This window comes from Cyrtonyx montezumae, unplaced genomic scaffold, assembly GCF_038088225.1.
Source record: "Cyrtonyx montezumae isolate F1298 unplaced genomic scaffold, pur_monq_1.0 scaffold_6, whole genome shotgun sequence".
Classification (NCBI taxonomy): domain Eukaryota; kingdom Metazoa; phylum Chordata; class Aves; order Galliformes; family Odontophoridae; genus Cyrtonyx; species Cyrtonyx montezumae.
The window spans coordinates 3,993,540-4,013,592 of NW_027072067.1; the positions used below are offsets into that span (position 1 = coordinate 3,993,540).

At 40.7% G+C, this 20,053-nt stretch overlaps 1 protein-coding gene across 1 annotated transcript in view; it reads left to right on the top strand.

The window, feature by feature from the left end:
• Nucleotides 1-1,732: 1,732 nt before the first annotated feature.
• The window catches only part of KBTBD12 (kelch repeat and BTB domain containing 12), a 30,020-nt gene continuing 11,699 nt past the window's right edge, over nucleotides 1,733-20,053 (top strand). The window contains exons 1-5 of the mRNA XM_065749357.1: nucleotides 1,733-1,805; nucleotides 3,757-4,892; nucleotides 5,792-6,062; nucleotides 9,047-9,197; nucleotides 17,807-18,004. Coding sequence (XP_065605429.1) covers nucleotides 3,823-4,892; nucleotides 5,792-6,062; nucleotides 9,047-9,197; nucleotides 17,807-18,004 — 1,690 coding nt within the window. The 5' untranslated portion in view covers nucleotides 1,733-1,805; nucleotides 3,757-3,822. The remainder of the gene's footprint in view (nucleotides 1,806-3,756; nucleotides 4,893-5,791; nucleotides 6,063-9,046; nucleotides 9,198-17,806; nucleotides 18,005-20,053) is intronic.

Here is a 20,053-nt window from a genome sequence, read left to right on the forward strand (position 1 = left end):
ATGCAGGCTGAAGAAGGGCAGCCTCATTAAAGTGGAGAATAATGAGAACAAGGCAAGGAGGAGGCAGGGCTGACCCATGCTGGGCTCTGTGACCTCTTTGGGGCCGGGTCCTGCAGCTCCCAGCCTCCCGCCATGGCACAGGAACATGTGAATTCCCAGAGACATGGGGAGAGGCAAGGGAAACCCATGTCCCAGACCAAAATAATGTCTCTAATTACAAGGCTGCCTTTTTCTTTTTTCTTTTTCCTGGGGTTAAGGGAAATTCCTGATGAGACGTTTCCATCTGGTTAGCAGTCCCTGTGCGCTGGGGCAGTTCAAAGAGGCTGTGCTGTAACTGAGAATTGAGGACAGCATTTATTTATAGTTGCTTCATAAAAGCTGAAGAGCTGAGCTCGCAGCAGCGTGCTTATTTATGTTTTAAACAGCACCCCACTGCCTGGCAAAACGTGTGCTGTGGCTTGGGTGTGACATTAAGCGTGACTCTTTGTGTAAGGTTCATGACACAAAGGTTAAAAAAGAAGCAAAATTTAACAAAACAGCTAACAAGTGCATAAAATTAATAGCCAGAAGTGGAGGAAAATTAACAGCGTGGCTCTGAGGTGAAATAACATCAATGGAAGATTTGTACCTGAATCCATTCTTCACAATACAAAGAAGAAATATCCCAAAATTCTGATTTTAGTTCCTGGTGATGCTACAAAGGATTTGAGCCTTGTGTGGGAGCTTTGTAATGACAACCCAGCTTCTGGCATGATCTCAGTACAGTGCCTGACTGCAGATTGTGTTTGTATCACATTTATCCTTTCTTTTAATATCTTTGTACCCTCTTTCTCCTCTGTAACCCAGGGGGGAAAGCAAAGCAGCTTCATTTCTTTATTACACTTTAATGGTCTTTCCAGTGATATATAGGAGAATATTAATATTTTTCCAATGACCTCACCTAAACACTGATAAAAGCCAGGAAGGGAGTGACAAGTTTGCAGCTAATGTAGGGGGTGAACTTTCTAGTTAATGAAAGGATTGATAGAATCACAGAATTGAGATGGAAGAGACGTGTAAAGGCCATGTGGTCCAACTTGAGTGATGGTCATAGGCTATCTCTGTCACTATAAGAAGGAAAGGAACAGACTCTTTAGGTAGGTCTGGTGTGATAGGATGAGGGGAAATGGTTTTAAACTAGAGGGGATATATAGAGTGGATATAAGGAAGAAGCTTCTTACTTCAGTCTGGTCAGGTCAGGCTGGACAGGCTCTGAGTACCTGATGGAGTTATGGGTGTCCCTGTTTGTCGCAGGGGTTGGATCAGTTGACCTTTAAGGGTCCCTTCTAACTCAAATGATTTTGATATTTATGATCACAAACTTGTACTCAGAATGGCATGTGAACAGTGTCAGCTGTGTTGTAGTTCAAGATTTCTACTGCTCATGCCTTAGAAAGTAAAGGGAAGATGGCTGTGAGCATTCACTTTGTGTCGAATATCCAAATCATTTCTAAACAAACACATGGAATTTGCAAATCTGTTGAACCTTGTAATCAAAGACAGCGTTGATCTTAAGAAAGCTAAATTAATGGTGAAAGAAAACTTGAAGGTGGCCAGCAAAGGGAAATTAAGCTGTAACTCAGTTCTACACGCTGCTTCCTGATATGTATAAAAGTCTGGAAAAGATGGTGATGATTAATCATCTCACTTGTTCTCCACATCAGAAATGCACATTTTGTCCATTACTGCGAAGGTGGAGGATGTGTGAAGTTATGGGATCAAAAACAGAAAGGAGGGAAGTTGATCATTTTGGAGGAAGAAGCTTGGTTAGTTTGGATTGTTGAACTTGATTGAGGTCTTGTTTGTAGTGAACGCTTTCATCAAGTTGGAGAACGAGCGGCTCAGTGAATGGCAGTACAACTCAGCTGCTTGAGATGTGTACTCATAACACATGATCTTTCAGTCGTGAAGTAGTTCGTTTATTAAATGCAGCAAAAACCAACCATTACGAAGTAATAAAATAGCTAGAGGGGAAAATGACAAATTGGCCATCTAATTACCACAAAGGATAAAAAAAACCCCAGCTGTTTCAAAAAAGGCTTTTGTTGAATGTAAAGGCTGCTCCATGGACGGTCGATACAGAATTAAGAACTAAGGTTTCTTGAATTTCATTTCAGTGTAGCCAGGAGAAAAAAAATCTACATTCAACATCACTTTATTTTTGTGCAGAATTTATTATCTTTCATTGATTTTTTAAATATTACCGTAAGAGCTCAGAACCTGGCCCACGTTCAGATTATAAAATTAATATTTTCTCTTCCAAATCCATTTTAAAACTGATAATAACCCAGATTCATCTCTCAGATGTGTTACTTCTAGTTCCAAATTTAGAATATGGAAAGAATCAATAAAAATCAAGGAAATGCTAGTCTTTAAACATGCCTGGCTTTTAATTTAGCACTTAGTGAGAAATGTATTTAATTTGCTAAAATAGAATGATGACCACTTCCAAAAACAACTGGGCAGCTAAAAGAGTAGGCTTGAAATCTATAGTATAGCTGCAGATATCCTTTTCAGAAATAGCTATAAAATTTCGGTTCTTTTGGTCCATCTCTGTAGAAAAATCAGATGTCAAAGGATTTCCTATAATAATTTCCTACATTGATGCAGACTTCTATAATGAAACAGGCTATTCCTTATGCTTTCCATACTAGAGAAAGCAAGCCCAATCTGTTGTACCAGATCCGGATGCTGCAAATTTTAAGCTGGTGAGGTATGTTACTCATTTGAGCAGTCCCATTAAGCAATTCATACTATGCTACAAATATGTTTCAAACATGGTTATACTGTAGCTTTAGGACTTGTCTGTGCATCAGTGATTCGTGACATGATTCCTTAACGCATTTCTGCCACAAAATTGTCTCATTACCATATTAGAGGCAGAAACTGCTGAGGACTGATATCCCTCAAGTGATGGGTAGGTTTTATTCTCCTGTTGACAGCTTTTCCACTGTACCTCACATTCTGGCTAATCTTGAAAGCTCATGAGGTTCACTGAAGGGCCCCACATCTTTCTATAATTGCCAGGGAACTGGGTAGCACCAGTGGCTTTATTTCCCACTGTTTTTCAGAGGTGTAGATCACTGTAAGAAGTAATGAGAGAAGCAAGTCTCACATTCCTTTTCCTTTTTCCTTTTTTTGTTTTGTAGCCTTTTTAAAGTCTTTCCTGAATTCCCTATCCAAGCATAACTCCTAGTCTGAATGAATCTGTGAACACTGAAAAAAGCACTGTCCCATCCCACTCCCCAACCTAAGGGGAAAGTTGAAAATACAATGAGGTATTTCAGCACCTAAGCAGTGGGTTAATTTCCTCCGGGTCCACATGAAAGACAAAATTGAATATCCGAGGGAGTTATACCTTGAGTTTGTTAAAGTCAGCAGAAATCTTTCACTTGATTTTAATAAAAGAGGGAGAAAGCAGCTGGAAAAGATTGTTTTGAAGGGGGAGTCTGAAATTTTCTTTGAATAATCACAAAACTTTGGGGGAAAGCATTAAACGTTAAATGAAAAACTAATGATTGCTTGGAGTAATCTTGTTTGTTTGTTTTTAAGTCCTGGAGACCTTCAGCATGAATTCTTACCATAATTCTACATGCTATTGATGTATTACTAGTTTATGACACACTCTACAGAATGACTTATCTTTAGGTATGAACAGTGATATTAATTTGCCTAGTTATTCTTTCTTATTGAGCTGTGTTCCCATTCTATCTCTAGAAACATTCTGGATGAAGATCTTGAATTCCAAGGAGATCTAAAAGGAGATAGTTTGGAGATCAAACCATGGATCATAGGTCTGAGGAGAAAAGAAAGCAGCGCCATAGCTTGACTTTACTGGAACAAGTGAAAAGAATGAAAGAATCATCAGAGATAGTTGATGTTGTGCTAGTTGCTGAAGGTGAGAAATTCCCCTGCCATAAGGTGGTACTAGCTGCCTTCAGTTCTTATTTCAAAGCCATGTTTACCTGTGGCTTGGTTGAATGCACCCAGAGAGAAGTGGTACTGTATGACATCTCTGCAGAGAGTGTGTCTGTAATACTCAATTATATGTACAGTGCGGATTTGCACCTCACTAACCAGAACGTGCAGACTGTTGCACTGGCTTCGTATTTCATGCAGATGGAAGACGTTTTCAGGATGTGTCAGAAGTACATGATGGACCACATGGATGCTTCCAATTGTGTGGGCGTCTACTACTTTGCAAACCAGATTGGGGCAGAAGATTTATGTGATCAAGCGAAGAGATACTTATATCAGCACTTTGCTGAGGTGAGCTTACAGGAAGAAATATTAGAGGTTGAAGTCCAGCAGCTGTTGACTCTTATAAAATCAGATGATCTGAACGTTTCCAGGGAGGAAAGCATTCTGGACCTTGTCATTAGATGGGTGAACCACAGCAGAAAGTCACGTGCAGAACATCTTATTGAGCTCCTGAAGCAAGTGAGACTGGTATTGGTCAGCCCTTCCTTTCTCATGGAAGCCCGCAAAAGGAACACGATGATCCTGTGCAATTCAGAATGCAATGATATGTTTGAGGACGCGTTGAAAAGCATCAAACTAGCCACTCACCCTTCTCTCAGCTTGCGATATGGCATGGAGACTACTGATCTCTTACTCTGCATCGGCAACAATTCCCTTGGCATTAGGTCAAGACATGGGAGCTATGCAGATGCCAGTTTTTGCTATGCTCCTGCAACACAAAAGACTTACTTCATTTCCTCTCCAAAGTATGGAGAGGGTTTAGGAAGTGTTTGCAGTGGTGTTGTCACTGAGAATAATGATATTATTGTGGCAGGAGAGGCAAGCGCCGCCAAAATGTCTAGACAAAAAAACAGGAACATTGAAATTTATAGGTGTGTACCCTGTCAGAAAATCCCTGATTACTTATAGATTTTAAGTCCAAAAAATTTTTCTAAGATCAAGAAAAGACAATTACACAAAGTGTTCTTTACCTGAAAGTTTTTGAGATTTTTGGCTACTCTAATCAGTTTCTCACAATTGACTTTCATGGTAAACTGAACTTATATGCAACCTTTGCTTCTTCTCCTGAAAGGAGGGTTTACCACAGTGGAATCTTAGTGTAAATAAGCTCGATTAGATCCTACTTTGTTGTATGTGGATTTTATATTCTCCCAACAGAAATCTCCACATATTCCTAGGATTCTCTTTTTGGGGCAGTGGTAAATGTGTCAAGTGAATAACCTAAGGAATCCAGTATGGCAGAGATAAGTCTTCTCTGAAAAATCCACATTGCTGCTCAGAGGTGAAAACTGTGATGATTTAAATTTCATTCTACTTAAGTCTTTTTTAAATGAGCCCATTTTAAAGAAAGCCAGAGCTTTTCTGGATTAAAAACAAAATTAAAAATAACTTTTTTTTTTCAAACATAGATACCTAAATTGGATGAAGTAAATCCCTACAAGTCAGATGAAGTAGCCGTGCTTACTTCTTGCTCTTCCCATAACTTCAGTGGGGAACAGTTTCAGAACAGCACATGCAGAAAAAAGGGACTCCTTACCTTGATTAGGCTCAAATATTTTTCGAAAGAATGCTTAAAATCAGGATCCCTAATATTAAAAATGCTTGATCTTGCAAACAACGATGCCAATTGTATAAACTCTCTATGAAGGAGAAAGCTGCTCTTGTCATCACATCACTGCATAAGCGTTGAAGATGAAGGGGCTAACATTTATAAGCAATCATATGGGACTGCATTGAAGCAGGGCATTTACAGCTTTGAATTTCCCCACAGATACCACCAGCGAGGAAATCAGTTTTGGCACAGCCTGTGCACCGCTCAGTTCCGTGAACTCTATGCACTGGGCACTGTCCACAATGATCTCTATGTGATTGGAGGGCAAATGAAAATCAAAAATCAATATGTGGTCACAAACTGCATGGAGAAGTACTCCCAGGAGCAAGGTACCTGGAGAAGCACAGCTCCTCTGCCAGTGCCGTTAGCCTGCCATGCAGCGGTGACAATGAAGAACAAGCTCTATGTCCTGGGTGGCTGGACACCACAGGTTGAGAAAAGTACCAGTTATATGGCAGAAAAACGCTTGCTTTTCATGTTGTGCTATTTTATGGCTTCTTGCATGGGAGAATAAATTGCTCACATTATATGACATCTTTTCTAGGAAAACCAGACAGGGTAAAGAGGAATGATACCCATATTAATCCATGTTAAGTCATTCTCACTGAGAATACCAATTTCAAGAAGGGCAATTCTTTCATGAAGATGTGCATGGTGAACGAGCTTTCTTAAGATTTTAGATTTTTCATGTCAGTGTGAGTTCCACATAAAATAGCTGCTGGGTTCAATACCTTATATTTGCAGAAACTAGAAATATCAATTCTTGTTTAGAATCATCTGAGCTGGAAGGGATGCTGAGTTTGGTGGCCTTAAAGGCCATCTGGTCCAACCCCTGCAATGCACAGGGGCACCCACAGCTCCACCAGGTGCTCAGAGCCCATCCAGCTGGACCTTGGGTGTCTGCAGGGATGGGGCACACCACCTCTTGGGTAACCTGTACTTCACCACCCTCACTGTTTAAACAACCAAACAAAACCTTCTTCCTTACGTCCAGTCTAAATCTCCACACTTTTAGTTTGAAGCCATTTCCCCTTGTCCCATCAAATGTGCTGTTTAGCTTGTTGCTGTTGTCATTACAGACTGTGGAAAAATTAACTGCAGTCTTTCCTCTTCCTATAGGCTGTCTTCTTCGTGTTGCTGAGTGTCAGTAAATGATGTTCTTTAGACAATACAGAGCTCCTTAACTGAGCCTGGCATTCAAAACCCATGTACCTAGGTAAATTTCAAGGCCAGATTTACATTTGAAATTTAGTTTCCCTCAGCTTCTCAGGAAAACTTCCTGGTTATCTAAAGCTTATTAATTTGATTTTTATCATATTTTAAATGAAAAGTTAAGGCATTTTCTATAAAACAGGTTCCTGCAATCCACCCATTTTTTGCTTCAGTTGCATTGCTTGACCATATTAAGTTTTAACAGGGATTTTCAGTAGGGCCACAGATACCATTTTCAGTGCAACAGGGAGTACACAGAACTGTGCTATGAGGCAGGTAGGTGTCAGAAACAATGCTTGCTCTCTCCAGTCGTTCCCACTGTGAAAGATGTTTTTAAGAGTTTAATCCATCCTTATTTACTGCTCACTGCAGTTCAGTTCTGGGCATACAGGAAAGAATAAAAAACACATCTACTTGGCAGTGATGTAGAGCACCTGTAATCGTTACTGCCAGCTATGATGTTTTCAGCCTGTCATCACATCTCATTGCTTTGTGATCACTTGAAATATATTACTGTTTGAAGTGCTTATATGAGATGTATTCAGCAAACAGGGTTTAGATGCTGAAGTTCCCAAAGGAGACAACAAAGACCAGAGAGCATTCCTCATACTAAAACAACAGAGCAAGGATACCTTAAAGAAGTAAGGGTTTAATGTAGAAACAATCTGTCCACTAAAAAAGAAGGAAAGCTTGAACTGGAAGACATAACAATTCCAACTGTGGAAGTGTGATTCAGCTTTGTCTGCCTTAAATAGGTCTTCGGGACAGATTGAAAGGGGGAGAAAATGGCTTAGATGCACAAACCACAAACACTAACCCAACAATGGTTTTAAAAAATCACAGACACCTGGGAAATGCCTGAAATTCATACCTGGCAATCAGCACAGCTTTACTAAGAGTATGTGAGGGTGTGAGTCCATACAAAAGCAGTCTGCAGATTATCAGATTAATACTAATTAATCCAAGACTATAGCTTTGTAGTATTTTTGTAACAGAGCGGATTGTCATGTGTGTCACTGCAGAAATGATGTAGGATGTGAATGTAGAGCATGTCAAATGGTGTCTGCTCTTAAGTATATGCTTATTCTGTGTTGAAAATGCAGTTTATTCCTTTCTCAGTGAATAAATCAGTATTTTACACCTCTCGTGGAGAAAAATGTGTCCCTGGGCACTCTAATGGACAATCAAGAAGTTATATATTGCCTTTTAGTTTGACTTCTACTATCTCGTACGTTATATCATAGAATCATTAAAGTTGAAAAAGACATCTAAAATCATCTAGTCCAACTGTCTACTTACCACCAATATTGCCACTAACCATGTCCTGCTAAACCTTTTCCATCAGTGCTAGAAATGAATCTTTGGAATGTAAGAACACATAAACCAGCTTTACAAGTAAACAAAGTAGTTCTATCCTCTCTACATGAAACCTTTAATCCTGAAGTTTCAGGATCCTCAGCACAAAGCCTACTGTACTCAGAAACATACCCTGAGCTTCCTGTGTTATGCAGGAGAGAAAGGGAGAGATAGTGAAGAACAAAAGGAGTAGGTGTGGTACTTTGGGAGCAAAGATACAGCATTAGGAGCTTGCCATTAAAAGTATTGAAGGAGAAGTTGCAGCAGTTGAACGACAGTACTCTGGTGTGGCTGACTAGCTAGAATCACTGAATCAAAGAATAGATTGGGTTGGAAGATATCTCAAAGACCATCTAGTTCAAACCCTACTGCTGCAGGCAGGGTTGTACGTACAACTTGAGGATAAGCTATGTACATACACATGCCTGAGTAAGGCCAACCAAATACTCATGGTATGGTCTGGAAAACAGTGGAAGTAGAAATTCAGCCATTAGCAGGAAAAAAATACAGCAAGTTTTTTTCTCTATTACTAGTACTTCACAGCAGCCTTGTATAAGAACCTTGTTCTGCCAGAGCTGGGCCCGTAAATGTATTGTTATTACCCAGATCCTCAGCTTTACTGCTACAGCATATAAATTCACTCTTATTCATTTGCCTTCCACGACGTACTCCCAGCCACCAGTCAGCAGTGCTGTTAAACCGTCCTGCATGTGCATCACTTCGCAGCTCTAATTGATGTGTTTATGTTATTTATCTGCTCATCTGTCTGCTGTGATTAATTGCACGTAGGCATGTGCAGAGGGCTCCAAATGTTGTATTATTATATGGCTGTCATATTTCATATAGATGGATCTGCCTGACGATGAGCCGGATCGATTAAGTAACAGAATGTTTCAGTACGACCCAGGCCGAGACAAATGGACGGAGCGCGCGCCAATGAAGTACTCCAAATACCGCTTCAGCACAGCCGTGGTCAACAGCGAGATTTATGTCTTGGGTAAGAGGAAAGAGATTTTTAACAGATAGCACCATGACTTTGTCTTTTTTTCCAGCAAGTTGCTTCTGTGAGGAGAAATATTTCACTCTTTGCTACGTACAGTAGGATAAAAGGTATGTTGGATTTAATGGATGGTATTTTTTGGGATCTATTTCTTCCTTCCTTAATACATGTAAATCAAATTAAATGAATGCTTAGTGTTCTGAATTAACATAACGAAGATACTTCACTTTTTAAACTACTTTTCTTCAGAGTGCTGGTGAGTACTATAAATAATAATAAATTTCAAAGGATGAATAGGGAAACCCGGATAGCATCATTTTGCAGGTGTACAGTGGGAAGCTAACTAACGTGTTCCATGCCAAGAAGGAATGGCATAAGTAAAAGAGAATTTGGATGTCCCAGGCATAACCAACATTGTAATTCTGATAAAAATCAATGAATCGTTCTCTTCCACCCAACTCAGTGGAGTGCTTTTTTTTTTTAAGCCTGAATCTTTCACCGTTATTTTTTAATTCAAACTTTTCAATTTTTCATTTCAGCACAATATTTCAACCCAAAGTTTTAAGAGTTTTGTGGAAGAGTTCTCCCCAAATCTCTTGTCACAAATTTGTTGTCCCAGAATAATTATTGGTAAGTCCCCAGTTCTGTAGTTCATCCATAACATGACTCTTCCCAAAGGCAAGTCTTTATGGCTGCATCCCAGTGTCTGTCCAAGCCAGTAGAAAGAACATCATCTGCTCTTAAACACTAGTAGACAGTTCTGAAAAGCAATACTAGAAGGAATTTTATGGAGAGAAAACGATGGTGGAAGGCAGGAAAGTGAAGCCAGAGAAAAAAACATTGTAGGTACTGGCAACGATATGGGAAAAAAGCTGAAGGGACATCTTGGGAAGACAGTAGGGAGTACAAAGGTAAATAGGCAAGTAGGAGAAGAATCATAGATAGATGCATCACTGAAGACTGCTTGAAGAGGGAGAGAAGTCTGTGCAATTGCTCCAGTGGTGAGCTGTGCTGATGTCCTTCCATACTCCCAAGGTCAGTAGCATTGAAAACGAAGAAGGTAACAATCACATCAGTATCTTGCAATCCCTTCTGCTTCAAACTACGACTTACAAGCCTAACAAAGTGAACACAGTGAACGCAGTCTTATGAAATCAACATGCTTCCTATGTAAGAAGTGTTCTTGTTTAGTCTGGCTAATCATAAACCACATACAATGGGGAGCGTTCCTAACGTAACACAGAGGAAGCATTTTGCAGTGGGTATCTTTAAGAAAGTGTCTGTTAAGTAGAAAGGGAAAACTTGAACTCAGCAATTGCCTTTCAGAGAAGCTTCTTTCCCTTAAGAGCCTGGAGACAGACACACAGGCACAAGCAGGAGAAAGCAAGAAAGAAGCAAGAATGGAAAGAGAGCTCCACAAGCAGAGATACATTATTGTCAAAGGTTAGCATCTGTAAACTTCAGTAGGCTCTTAAATAAGGAGTGCTGGATGTTCGGGTTAAAGGGTGCACCAAAAATGAGCAAGTTCCATCCTCTGAGTTAATACATGTATTTTTTGTGTTCTCAGTGTTTGTTCTCAGTTAGAACAGCATAAATCTGGAGTAATTCCCAAGGAGAAGACTTTTTAGAAAGTTTTATCGTTGTTTATCTGAACCTGCCTCTGTTTTGATGCCATGTCCCCTGCAAGGTGTGACTGCAGCAAACACAGACATAAATGAGTCAGTATCAGGCAGCACAAATGCAGAGAAGACATTCTGACGTAGGTCTGGGCTGTGTTCACCAACTCCTGTTTCCCTATTTCCTCTTATTTTCACAAAGCTTTTCCACTATTTTCACAAAATGAGGATTCTAACGTTCATAAATCTGTAAAATTTGGCTGAAACTGACCAGTGGAGTCAAAAGCTGTGAGAGGAAGACAAAATAATATAAGCACAAAGAACACATCTACTGTGGATAATTGCATAAGCCTTGTTACCTTAGGAAATCAAATAATTTTGCAGCTCACTTTTAACTTGAAAAATAAACCCAACACAGATCCAAAAATGATTTCTCATAAAATTCTACCTTTGGATATGTGAGTTTGAATCCACATTTTCTCTTTTGGTGGAAGTGAACATTTTTCCTCCTAATGTTAGGATGGTAAATGTTACCTGTCATGGTCTGGAAGCTGTAGAGGAGTCTGAAAATTTTTCCAAGGCCTCTAAAAATGATGTAGCACTTTCCCATAGAACTCTGTCTGCAAACAATGGTGCAGTTACTGATACTGACATCTTATTCTGCTGCTATTACACACGGTCTCTGCTCCAGGTGTAATCTTGCACTGGCCAAGTACCAAGTGTAATGAGGATGGTTATGGCCTCAAGTCACCTCACAAAGCATTAATCTTTAATATCTCTGACGTATGAATCCAAGTTCTATCATAAATGTGAAGCAAAAAGCATAGATGGAGCATTAGTTTTAAATGAGAAAAAGTGTCAGCCTCCTTGATATACAAGCATAATTTTTTGCTGTAGGTATATACCTGTAGTAAGTAGTCTGCTGATTTCAGTGGTGGGATGTTACACCAGTGGTGTTTTGTTCTAACCAGATCAGCATCTGATGCTTATCCACTGAAGTGTTATGTTTTGAGAAGTCCTGTCAGCACAGAATGTAAAGTACACAATCACTGCCCAAAAACCCTTCCCAGCATAATTGCTGGTACCAGTGTGTAAAACCCTAATGTTTTCAATGGAATTACTCGAGAGTCACAGTTATTACAGGAAAATGAGAAATAGGTTAGAGATTTTTTGTCTGAATAATAACACTGTGCAGGAACTTGTACCATGTGTCTGAATCAGCAGTCCTACAACTGTTGTGTACTATTTCTATGCTACTTATACAGCACATAAACCCTAAAAGAAAATGAATAGCATTTCCTAAGGCTCAAAATCCTTTCTCCTTTTCATCCCATTTGACTGTCTTAGCTCTTTCTCTCCATATTTTCCCAGGAACATAACTATATTCATTGGAAAGACCAAGAAAGAGCAGTATTGTGTTCTTAATGACAGAGGCAATTGAGATACTTTTGGAAGAAAACCAGATGGGAGGGCTCTATTTCAGGTCATGCATCTTAAGCTCTTGCTTTAAAAAAATATCCTATGCAGCTAAGACTCTGTAAACTCATTGCAGCCAAGGGATAAATTAGGAAGATTTACCCAAATGAGCCCTTTGAGTGGTATATTATTACCTTATAATGAAATGCATTCTGTAAAACTGCTGTTTCTGAAATATGTGTCACTATTAAAAAATACTGAATCACCACAGCAGATTTAACCAAGGGTAGCATTTATGTTATGCAATTCCTGCTTTAAAAATAAGAACATATAGAAGGACTTAAATGGGAAATCCTATTAGTGAAGATTTAGGAATCAAAGAATTTTTGTTTATCCTCTTTAGCCTGGCATCCCACCTCTTTGAAACTTGTTTGGTGTTTTTTTCCCCAAGTTCTTGCCAAGAGCTTCTCTTAAAAGTTTTAAGCAGTTAAATGAGGTTTAGTTAAGTACTGAAAGTCTTGGTCATAAAGTACCTATTTGAATATGCACTTTGGGGTCTCCTTGAGAAGGAAAGCTTGTGTAGGAGGGAATGGAAGGAGGCATTTTAGCTTTCAGGTTTGAGTATTAGCTGTGAATTTGAATAACACCTTCTTCTAAAATAAACGTGCCTATTTTTAGATATGCTTTGGACTTCTGACAAGTGGCAGATTATGGGCCTGATTCTGCTCTGTTGTACCTGTGCCACAGTCTCTGTGGTGCCTGTGTGCAGGAAGGGATGAAAAAGGCAAAATTTGGTTTGATACACAAGATCAGAAATGCTCCCTACTCACTTAAGGATTACTGAAGGAAACAAGAACATGGCATTAAAGAGAAAAGAAGGGACTGAAACTGAAGCGTTCACCATGTTGAAGAAGATAATTGTGGGGTTTTTTTTCAACTATGCTTCTAATCAATCTTCTGCCCTTGTGCTTTCCACAAACTGCATTACATCATCTGCTTTGCTCCGTGTTAGTGGAGAATGACAGTGCTTCTCATCTCTGGAAGTGCCTGCCAGGACTGGCTTTACTGCTCCCTCATTTCTCCAGGAATCCAGTTATGCAGCCCTGTTTCCTCAGACAGTGAGCGAGCAATGGAAGTGCTGAGACTCTCAGCTTGAGTGCTGTTAATGAAGGGAAACATTACATAAGAGATTCATGCTATTAAGCCCATTGTGCATTCCAGAGATCATTTTAAGAGTAAATTATTTTATGAGAAGCAAAAGAGAGCACGAGTTTAGATTTCACTTGCGTGTTGGAGAATTCTTCTTCTTTTTTTATTTTTTTCAACCAAGTCACAGAAATGATAGTGAGAAAATATTGCTCTGTATTGTGATCTGAGTATTTAATTATATGGTGAAGAATCCTAGTATCAATGCCCTGAGGGCATTAAAAGATCTCAATCATCCTGATCAGTCTCACATGGGGCCTTCACCCACACCCTCTGCCCATAGGTTCACAGGCACCATTTAAGCACAGGGCTGGGGCTCTATTAAGTTTTCTTCCCCTTTCTGTTGCCTGATGACTTCTGGACTGTCAGTGGACTCTTTGCAGTTGCCTGCTTGTGCAGCTATGCCTTACTGGTAAGCTCATTGTGTTTGCCTGGGACAAGCTTCCTTCTGGGAGCTGAATGTTTCTCTAATATGCTGCTGTAGCTGAGAGATGTGGGTCATCCTTAATTTAAGCTATCTGTACGTGGGGGAATGATGTTAGATAATATGAACATTAATGAGCAGTTCACAACACTCAGACCCTAAGGGTTGAGTGAAGCACTGGCACAGGCTGCCCAGAGAAGTGGGCAGTCCCACGCCTGCAGACAGCCAAGGTAAGGCCAAACAGGCTCTGAGTATCTGATGGAGCTGTGGGTGTCCCTGTTCATTGCAGGGGGGTTGAACCAGAAGGCCTTTAAAGGTTTCTTCCTGATCAAACAATTCTATGTACGTGTATTCATACGGTGCTGTTTTCCTTTGCATCTACTGAACTCATTTTTGCTAGTGCACACCACCTCACAGCCCTTACAGGTATTCCCCCTTATGCACTGAGAGGGTGTTCTGTTATTAGAAGTGATGTGATGCAAATTGCATTCAGCCTTCTCAGATGAGACTGGGGTGAGAAAGAGGCAGCTGACATTAGGCAAAGCAAAAATATCTGCCTTCAGCCAGCTACAAACAGTGTGTGGATACAGCAAAGGCACAGGACGGTACCTCATTGAGATGCTGAGGATGTGCTAATCACATCACCTACCTCTGCTTTGCCTTCTTGCATCAAAGGCTTGTCTTTTCCATCCTGATTTCTATATGAAGATCACGTACATTTCTATATTATTTATTTTACAAGCAGAACTTCATATTAAATTTAAAGTCCATTAGAACCACTGCTTACAGAGTGCCCTTGAAAGTATGTGTGGTTGCAGAATCATCCAAGCGTGATATGGAAAGCACTCAAGCATTAATGGGTTTGGGAACACAAAGGTGACTTCATTGGCTTTTTTTAGTCCATCAGTGGCATCTGAAATATCTCTTAGGGAAAGCCAATAAAGTTAAAAGCCTAACGTGTTGAAAGGGTGTGTTTGTAATGGGTGAGTATGGGGATGGCTGAGTTCTGGGATTAAATCCCTGTGTGTGATGAATGTGAAAGTGACAGAAGTGTTTGAAACTCCTGGTGAGAAAACTATCTCTCCCAATTGGGCTTTACATAGGGGACTGAGCCAGGTGGCATTGAATTCCCCTACTCTGTGACAAGAGGGGATGAGTGTGGGTTACTGACCCACCCTCCCCAGCATCTAACGCAGTCCTTAGCTGTGCAAATAGCAATTGCTACCCTTCAGCACACCTGTTAGGTCTCCCAGGAGGTCGTGACCATAGCATACAAGTTATAATGACCCTATTTATAACTCTGTGTAGCTTAAGGTGCAATGACACAGTTTCAAACACACAGAAATGACCCTTTCTTGACTCTTGTGCTGCTGACAGGGCATTTGGAATCACAGAATATATAGAAGGTTGGAAAAGACCTCTAAGATTGCTGAGTTCAAGTGTTCACCTGCCACCAATATTGCTACTAAATAGTGTTCCTCGGTGTCACGTATACACATCTTGAACACATCCACTTGGCACAGTCTCTCCCAAATGATTTACAGCTCTCTGCCCTTCTGCTCTCCCTCAGCCTCTTAAGGGCACCTCTGTTCCACATAGAGGCCTCTGTAGGAACAAAACATCGACTCAGTTGCTCAGCCTTTGTACCCAGAGAACACAAAACAGGCAGCCTTCTTGATCTTAACTGCAACTCCATATGTCTCCGCTTGCAATCCTAATGGCTTAATAAATCTCAGTGAAGAAGGCAGTGAAACAGGATGAGTTCTGGGATCTGTGAGTGACTGAGGACAAAGCAGCACGAATTGCCTGATGCAGCAAGTTTATTTTTTCTGCTAATTTCAAGTCTTGTGTGTTGTACACATTATAGGTGATGGATGGTCTGTTTAATGTGAGATGCCTCCACATGGTTGCAGATGTGATTTGATTTTGCTTTGAGAAATTTTCCGGCTGATTTGTGTATTCAGTCCTTTGGGAAGAGGCCTGAGATGTTGCTCTCCATAGAGGAAAAAGTATTGTCTTGCAGGAGCATTTCTGAACTACCATATCTGGGAACAAGGCAAAGCAGTGCTGGTAGAATCTAATATCCTTGCATTCCTTTGTTAGCAATATTTCAGCGCTCACATTGTTTTAAGAAAGGAGATTGGAATTCTTCTGTGAGTTTGATTTCTTGTTGTTCAGAATACCACTTTTTTTTAAGCTTGAAAATTAGACTTCCCTCCGATTTTCCTTCTCATTTTCTCTTTGCTGAGAACTTAGCTTTGCCTTTGTTGTAAATTGAACATGAAATTGGATTTAACTGGAATGGCTGTCGAGGGCAAAAATAAGTTGGAGATATCTTGTACCTTCAGGACTATCTGATTGTGACAGGATTAAAGGAGGTCAAATTGAAATTGCTTAAATTACCCCATGAAGGTTTTGTAAATGTTTGAGAATGTGGTAGCTCTTAAACTCTTGAAAAGATTTCCAATAGACTACTACAGATTACTTCTCTAGTAATTGTAGAGGGGAAACGCTTGGAGCTGATCCCCAGGGCTGGCAGCTGAGTGTCTTCATTAACTACTAATGGTGGTGACTTTTTTGCAAAAGGCTCTGACTGTGCCTTACCTCATTATTTCTTATTTCTAAAGCTGCCATGCCCCATAGCTAGTGAACTTGGCAATGACAATAAAAATACACTAAGAAATAAGCAAATAGCAACTTGGCTTGTAGAAAATGTTCTGGGGTCACTTCAAGCACTGGCGTACATGAAGTACTGAGGTAATCAAAAAAACCTATTCAGTTATTTGAGTCTGATATGCCACATGCATGCCTCAGCTTGTATCATCCTGTCATCCATTCCCCTGAACAAGACCCTCTTTCATTCCTCAGATGAAGACTCTTCCTTATGGATAAACATCTAAATCTTCTCAGGTGGAACTTGAGTGCCACCTGAGCAATTTTAATAGTGCTTGGTAACCTGCTGCAGTCTCTCTGACATCACAAAGTTGTCTCCTGAACAGGCTGAATCAGTCTATGGGGAGCTTTACTATTGGCTCCCAATGAGAGCTATCTTAACTATCCTTCTATGGTGCTCCATAGCTGTTCTTATTCTGGTATCAAGTCACCCTGTACTCTGATTCTAAGGATACTACAGAATCAAAGAGTGTGGTAAGCAATCAGCTAAATAGCTTTATCTGAGGCAGAGGTTGGCTGAGTAGTCCTTGAAGCTTTTCTTGATAAATTTAGGAGAATGGCGTCAAAATCTGATTTTGATCAACAGGAAAGATTTGGAAAGGCAGTGTTTGCACTATGCTTCCAGGGCACAGTGTTTGCAGACTGCACTGAGATCTCGAGTGCTCCTGCAGCCTGTTGCAGTATCACCCAGCAAATGAAAACTGGGATCTGTTTCAGTGCCGCACAAGGAACTCGGGCATCCTAATTAACCCTCCAGCAGGGGAGCTGGTCACAGCTAACTCAGTTGGTGCTCCTGCATGTGGGATGGTTTTGTTTCTTTTGCTTAAGAAATGGGTATAACCTTTCTTTCGTTGAGAAAGACAAACCCGAGTGACTGTTGGTTAGCAAGTGAGATTAATGAGCACTAACAGTAACTGGGAAATAATTTGGGATCCACTACAACTCTATGAGAAAGTCCAGCACACGAAGCACATAATTATGACAATTTCTACCACAAATGAAGAAAACAAGACAAAAATACCTTTGTGTTTTGAAGACATGTTTCTTGTCCTTCCTTTGCCACAAGCCCTCAGAAAGGATCTTGCTGTATTTCTGCTGGTAATGGGTGGTGTCTTCTGCTTTGAGTTCACTTCCTAATGAACTTTTGGAGCTGGAAATGGAACAGGAGGGATATGAGGACACGTAAACAAAACAGATACACAAAAAAGATGCAACCAGCAGTGTATTTTCCTGGGGCTGCTACATTTGACCTAAGTGTCCTTTTTCCATAGGAGGAATTGGGTGCCTTGGCCGTGACAGGGGGCAGACACGGAAATGTCTTGATGCAGTGGAGATTTATAACCCTGATGGAGACTTCTGGAGGGATGGACCTCCTATGCCTTCCCCCCTCCTCTCCTTGCGAACAAACTCTACCTGTGCAGGCTGCGTGGAAGGGAAGCTGTACCTCTGCGGAGGATTTCATGGAGCAGGTACTCAAGCGAGTCTGAAATTCTTTGCCTGGTTGAAATCACTTTCCCTGCATGCAGGCTGACCTGGCTGAATAACCTTGTCGGTGGCACTGGTGTGCCCCGGAACCACAGAGCTGAATAAGTCCTTTGGACTGCTGACTCCTAATGTCAATACGCGTTGTGTTCTGTTTATTCTCCCATGCTTTATCAAAGCATGAAAAATTATGGATTTTTCTGATCGGCACTGAACCTTTTCAAAACTATGAACTTGGCAGAATTCTTCTGGATTTACATCCAGAGCTATTGAGATCAGAGTCTCAGTGCATGTTATGAACATTAAAGGACTTGAGCATATTTGTTGGAGGCTAAGGGATTATTGATCTGCGGCAGCAGATCTATTTACTTACATGCTTTTCATTTTCAGCGCTGGAAAACCTTGTACATTTAATCAGTAACCTAGACTGGGAGCTGAGGTACTAAAATCCCAGATCTGCTGATTTCAAATCCCAGCATCATGACCACTTTTCTCCCTTCATCTTCCTCCTCCCACCTACTGCCTAAATCCCCAGTGCCATTGAGCATTATATTCTGATTATAAATGCAGAGAGCCTCTCAACACGTGCACACTTACTCTCCTACTATGGAGCAGCTGCTAACCCTATTTCCTTTCTAGGTGATGGCAGTAACACAAATGCATTATGCACTACTAATGCATGCCATGTCAGGCTCACTGCTGCCCAGGAATGTTCACGTAGTATCACTGGGAGGTGTCTCCTCCACATGATGCTGACTGTGGCTGTGCTGGTTTTCAGTTCCATTACAAACACTGTGGTTGCAATTTCTTTGAGTCATTGCCACGTCTTAGCTCGTCTCTCTGTTTGCTGCTGCTTGAAGAGGCTGCTTCCTGAAAACAGTTGTACAGCAGCTCACTAGCAGCCATGCATTTATGCCATCTCTGATGAAAATTCTGTGACTTCAGAACATGGTTATGATGCATCACAGCATCATGATGTTTGCATTTCCATAGCAAACACAGTGTCATCGTATCTGCCTTTTTCCTCAGCAGTGTAAGGGAAAAGCCTAAACAACCAGTGGGTTTACATCTCAAAAGGCTGATTGTCTTCACTGTCAAATGAAGCAATTTCATTCAAGATGACTAACAGATTAGTATGAAATTCTCTGAATAAGATAGCTTCAGAACCATGAAAGGGCTCCTTGCAGTACCACCAGGTTCTGTCTCTGAGTCTCACATTAAGAATGGTAGTACTGGGAGAGGTGGGAAGTTCCCCTGTGGGTTTCAAGCTGGCCATCTTCTGTATGCACATACAATGCCTGCACCGTGGGGTCCTGATTCCTGGCTACGTTATTGCAGTCTATGTAATTGTGCATTGAGCTTCACTGCCCTAAAAGTGCTGTTTAGATTAGAAAGCAATAAGTTGGTGTTAGAAAATGACAATTTTGCAGTTACCTGTGCAACCTGAATTCTGACCCTGCTATGCGTGCATTTCATATGCCAGTGCAGAAATAGCATGGGTTTGTGTTGTTAGACATTGTGATGTCTTTTTAACAAGGGAGCCAAAATAGGATTCCTACTGTCAGCTGTAAGTTTGATATATCCAAATGCCTGAGGAGTTGAGAGGAAGCTGTGCCTTAAAGATAGGCTTCTTAACATGACCCTCAATTAATTAGAGGAAAAGGGTTGTTTAAATCTTCATAACAATAGCTTCTAGCTACTACCATCAAGGAATAGATGTCTGGAGCCTGCATGCTGAACCTGAAGGTTATCTAGCTGGCTTCCTTCCCTGGCTCAGTCTCTCTGCATGCTGGAAGGAGTATTGGTTTTTAGGGGTGAAGGCTAGAGCGAGGGACAGAGGGTTGTTACTGTTATGTGGGAACTTGAAGAGTGGCTTGCCTTTGCTTTTTCACAATTACAGCTGCTCAGCAGATTCAGTATATTCCCAGAACAACATGTGCTGCTGCTGCTTTAGTAGCAGATATAGGGTTATTTTAGAATGTCCTTGTTTGGTTTCAGTCTTTTGGGCTTCTTGGCATGCAACTTCAGTTTTTGTG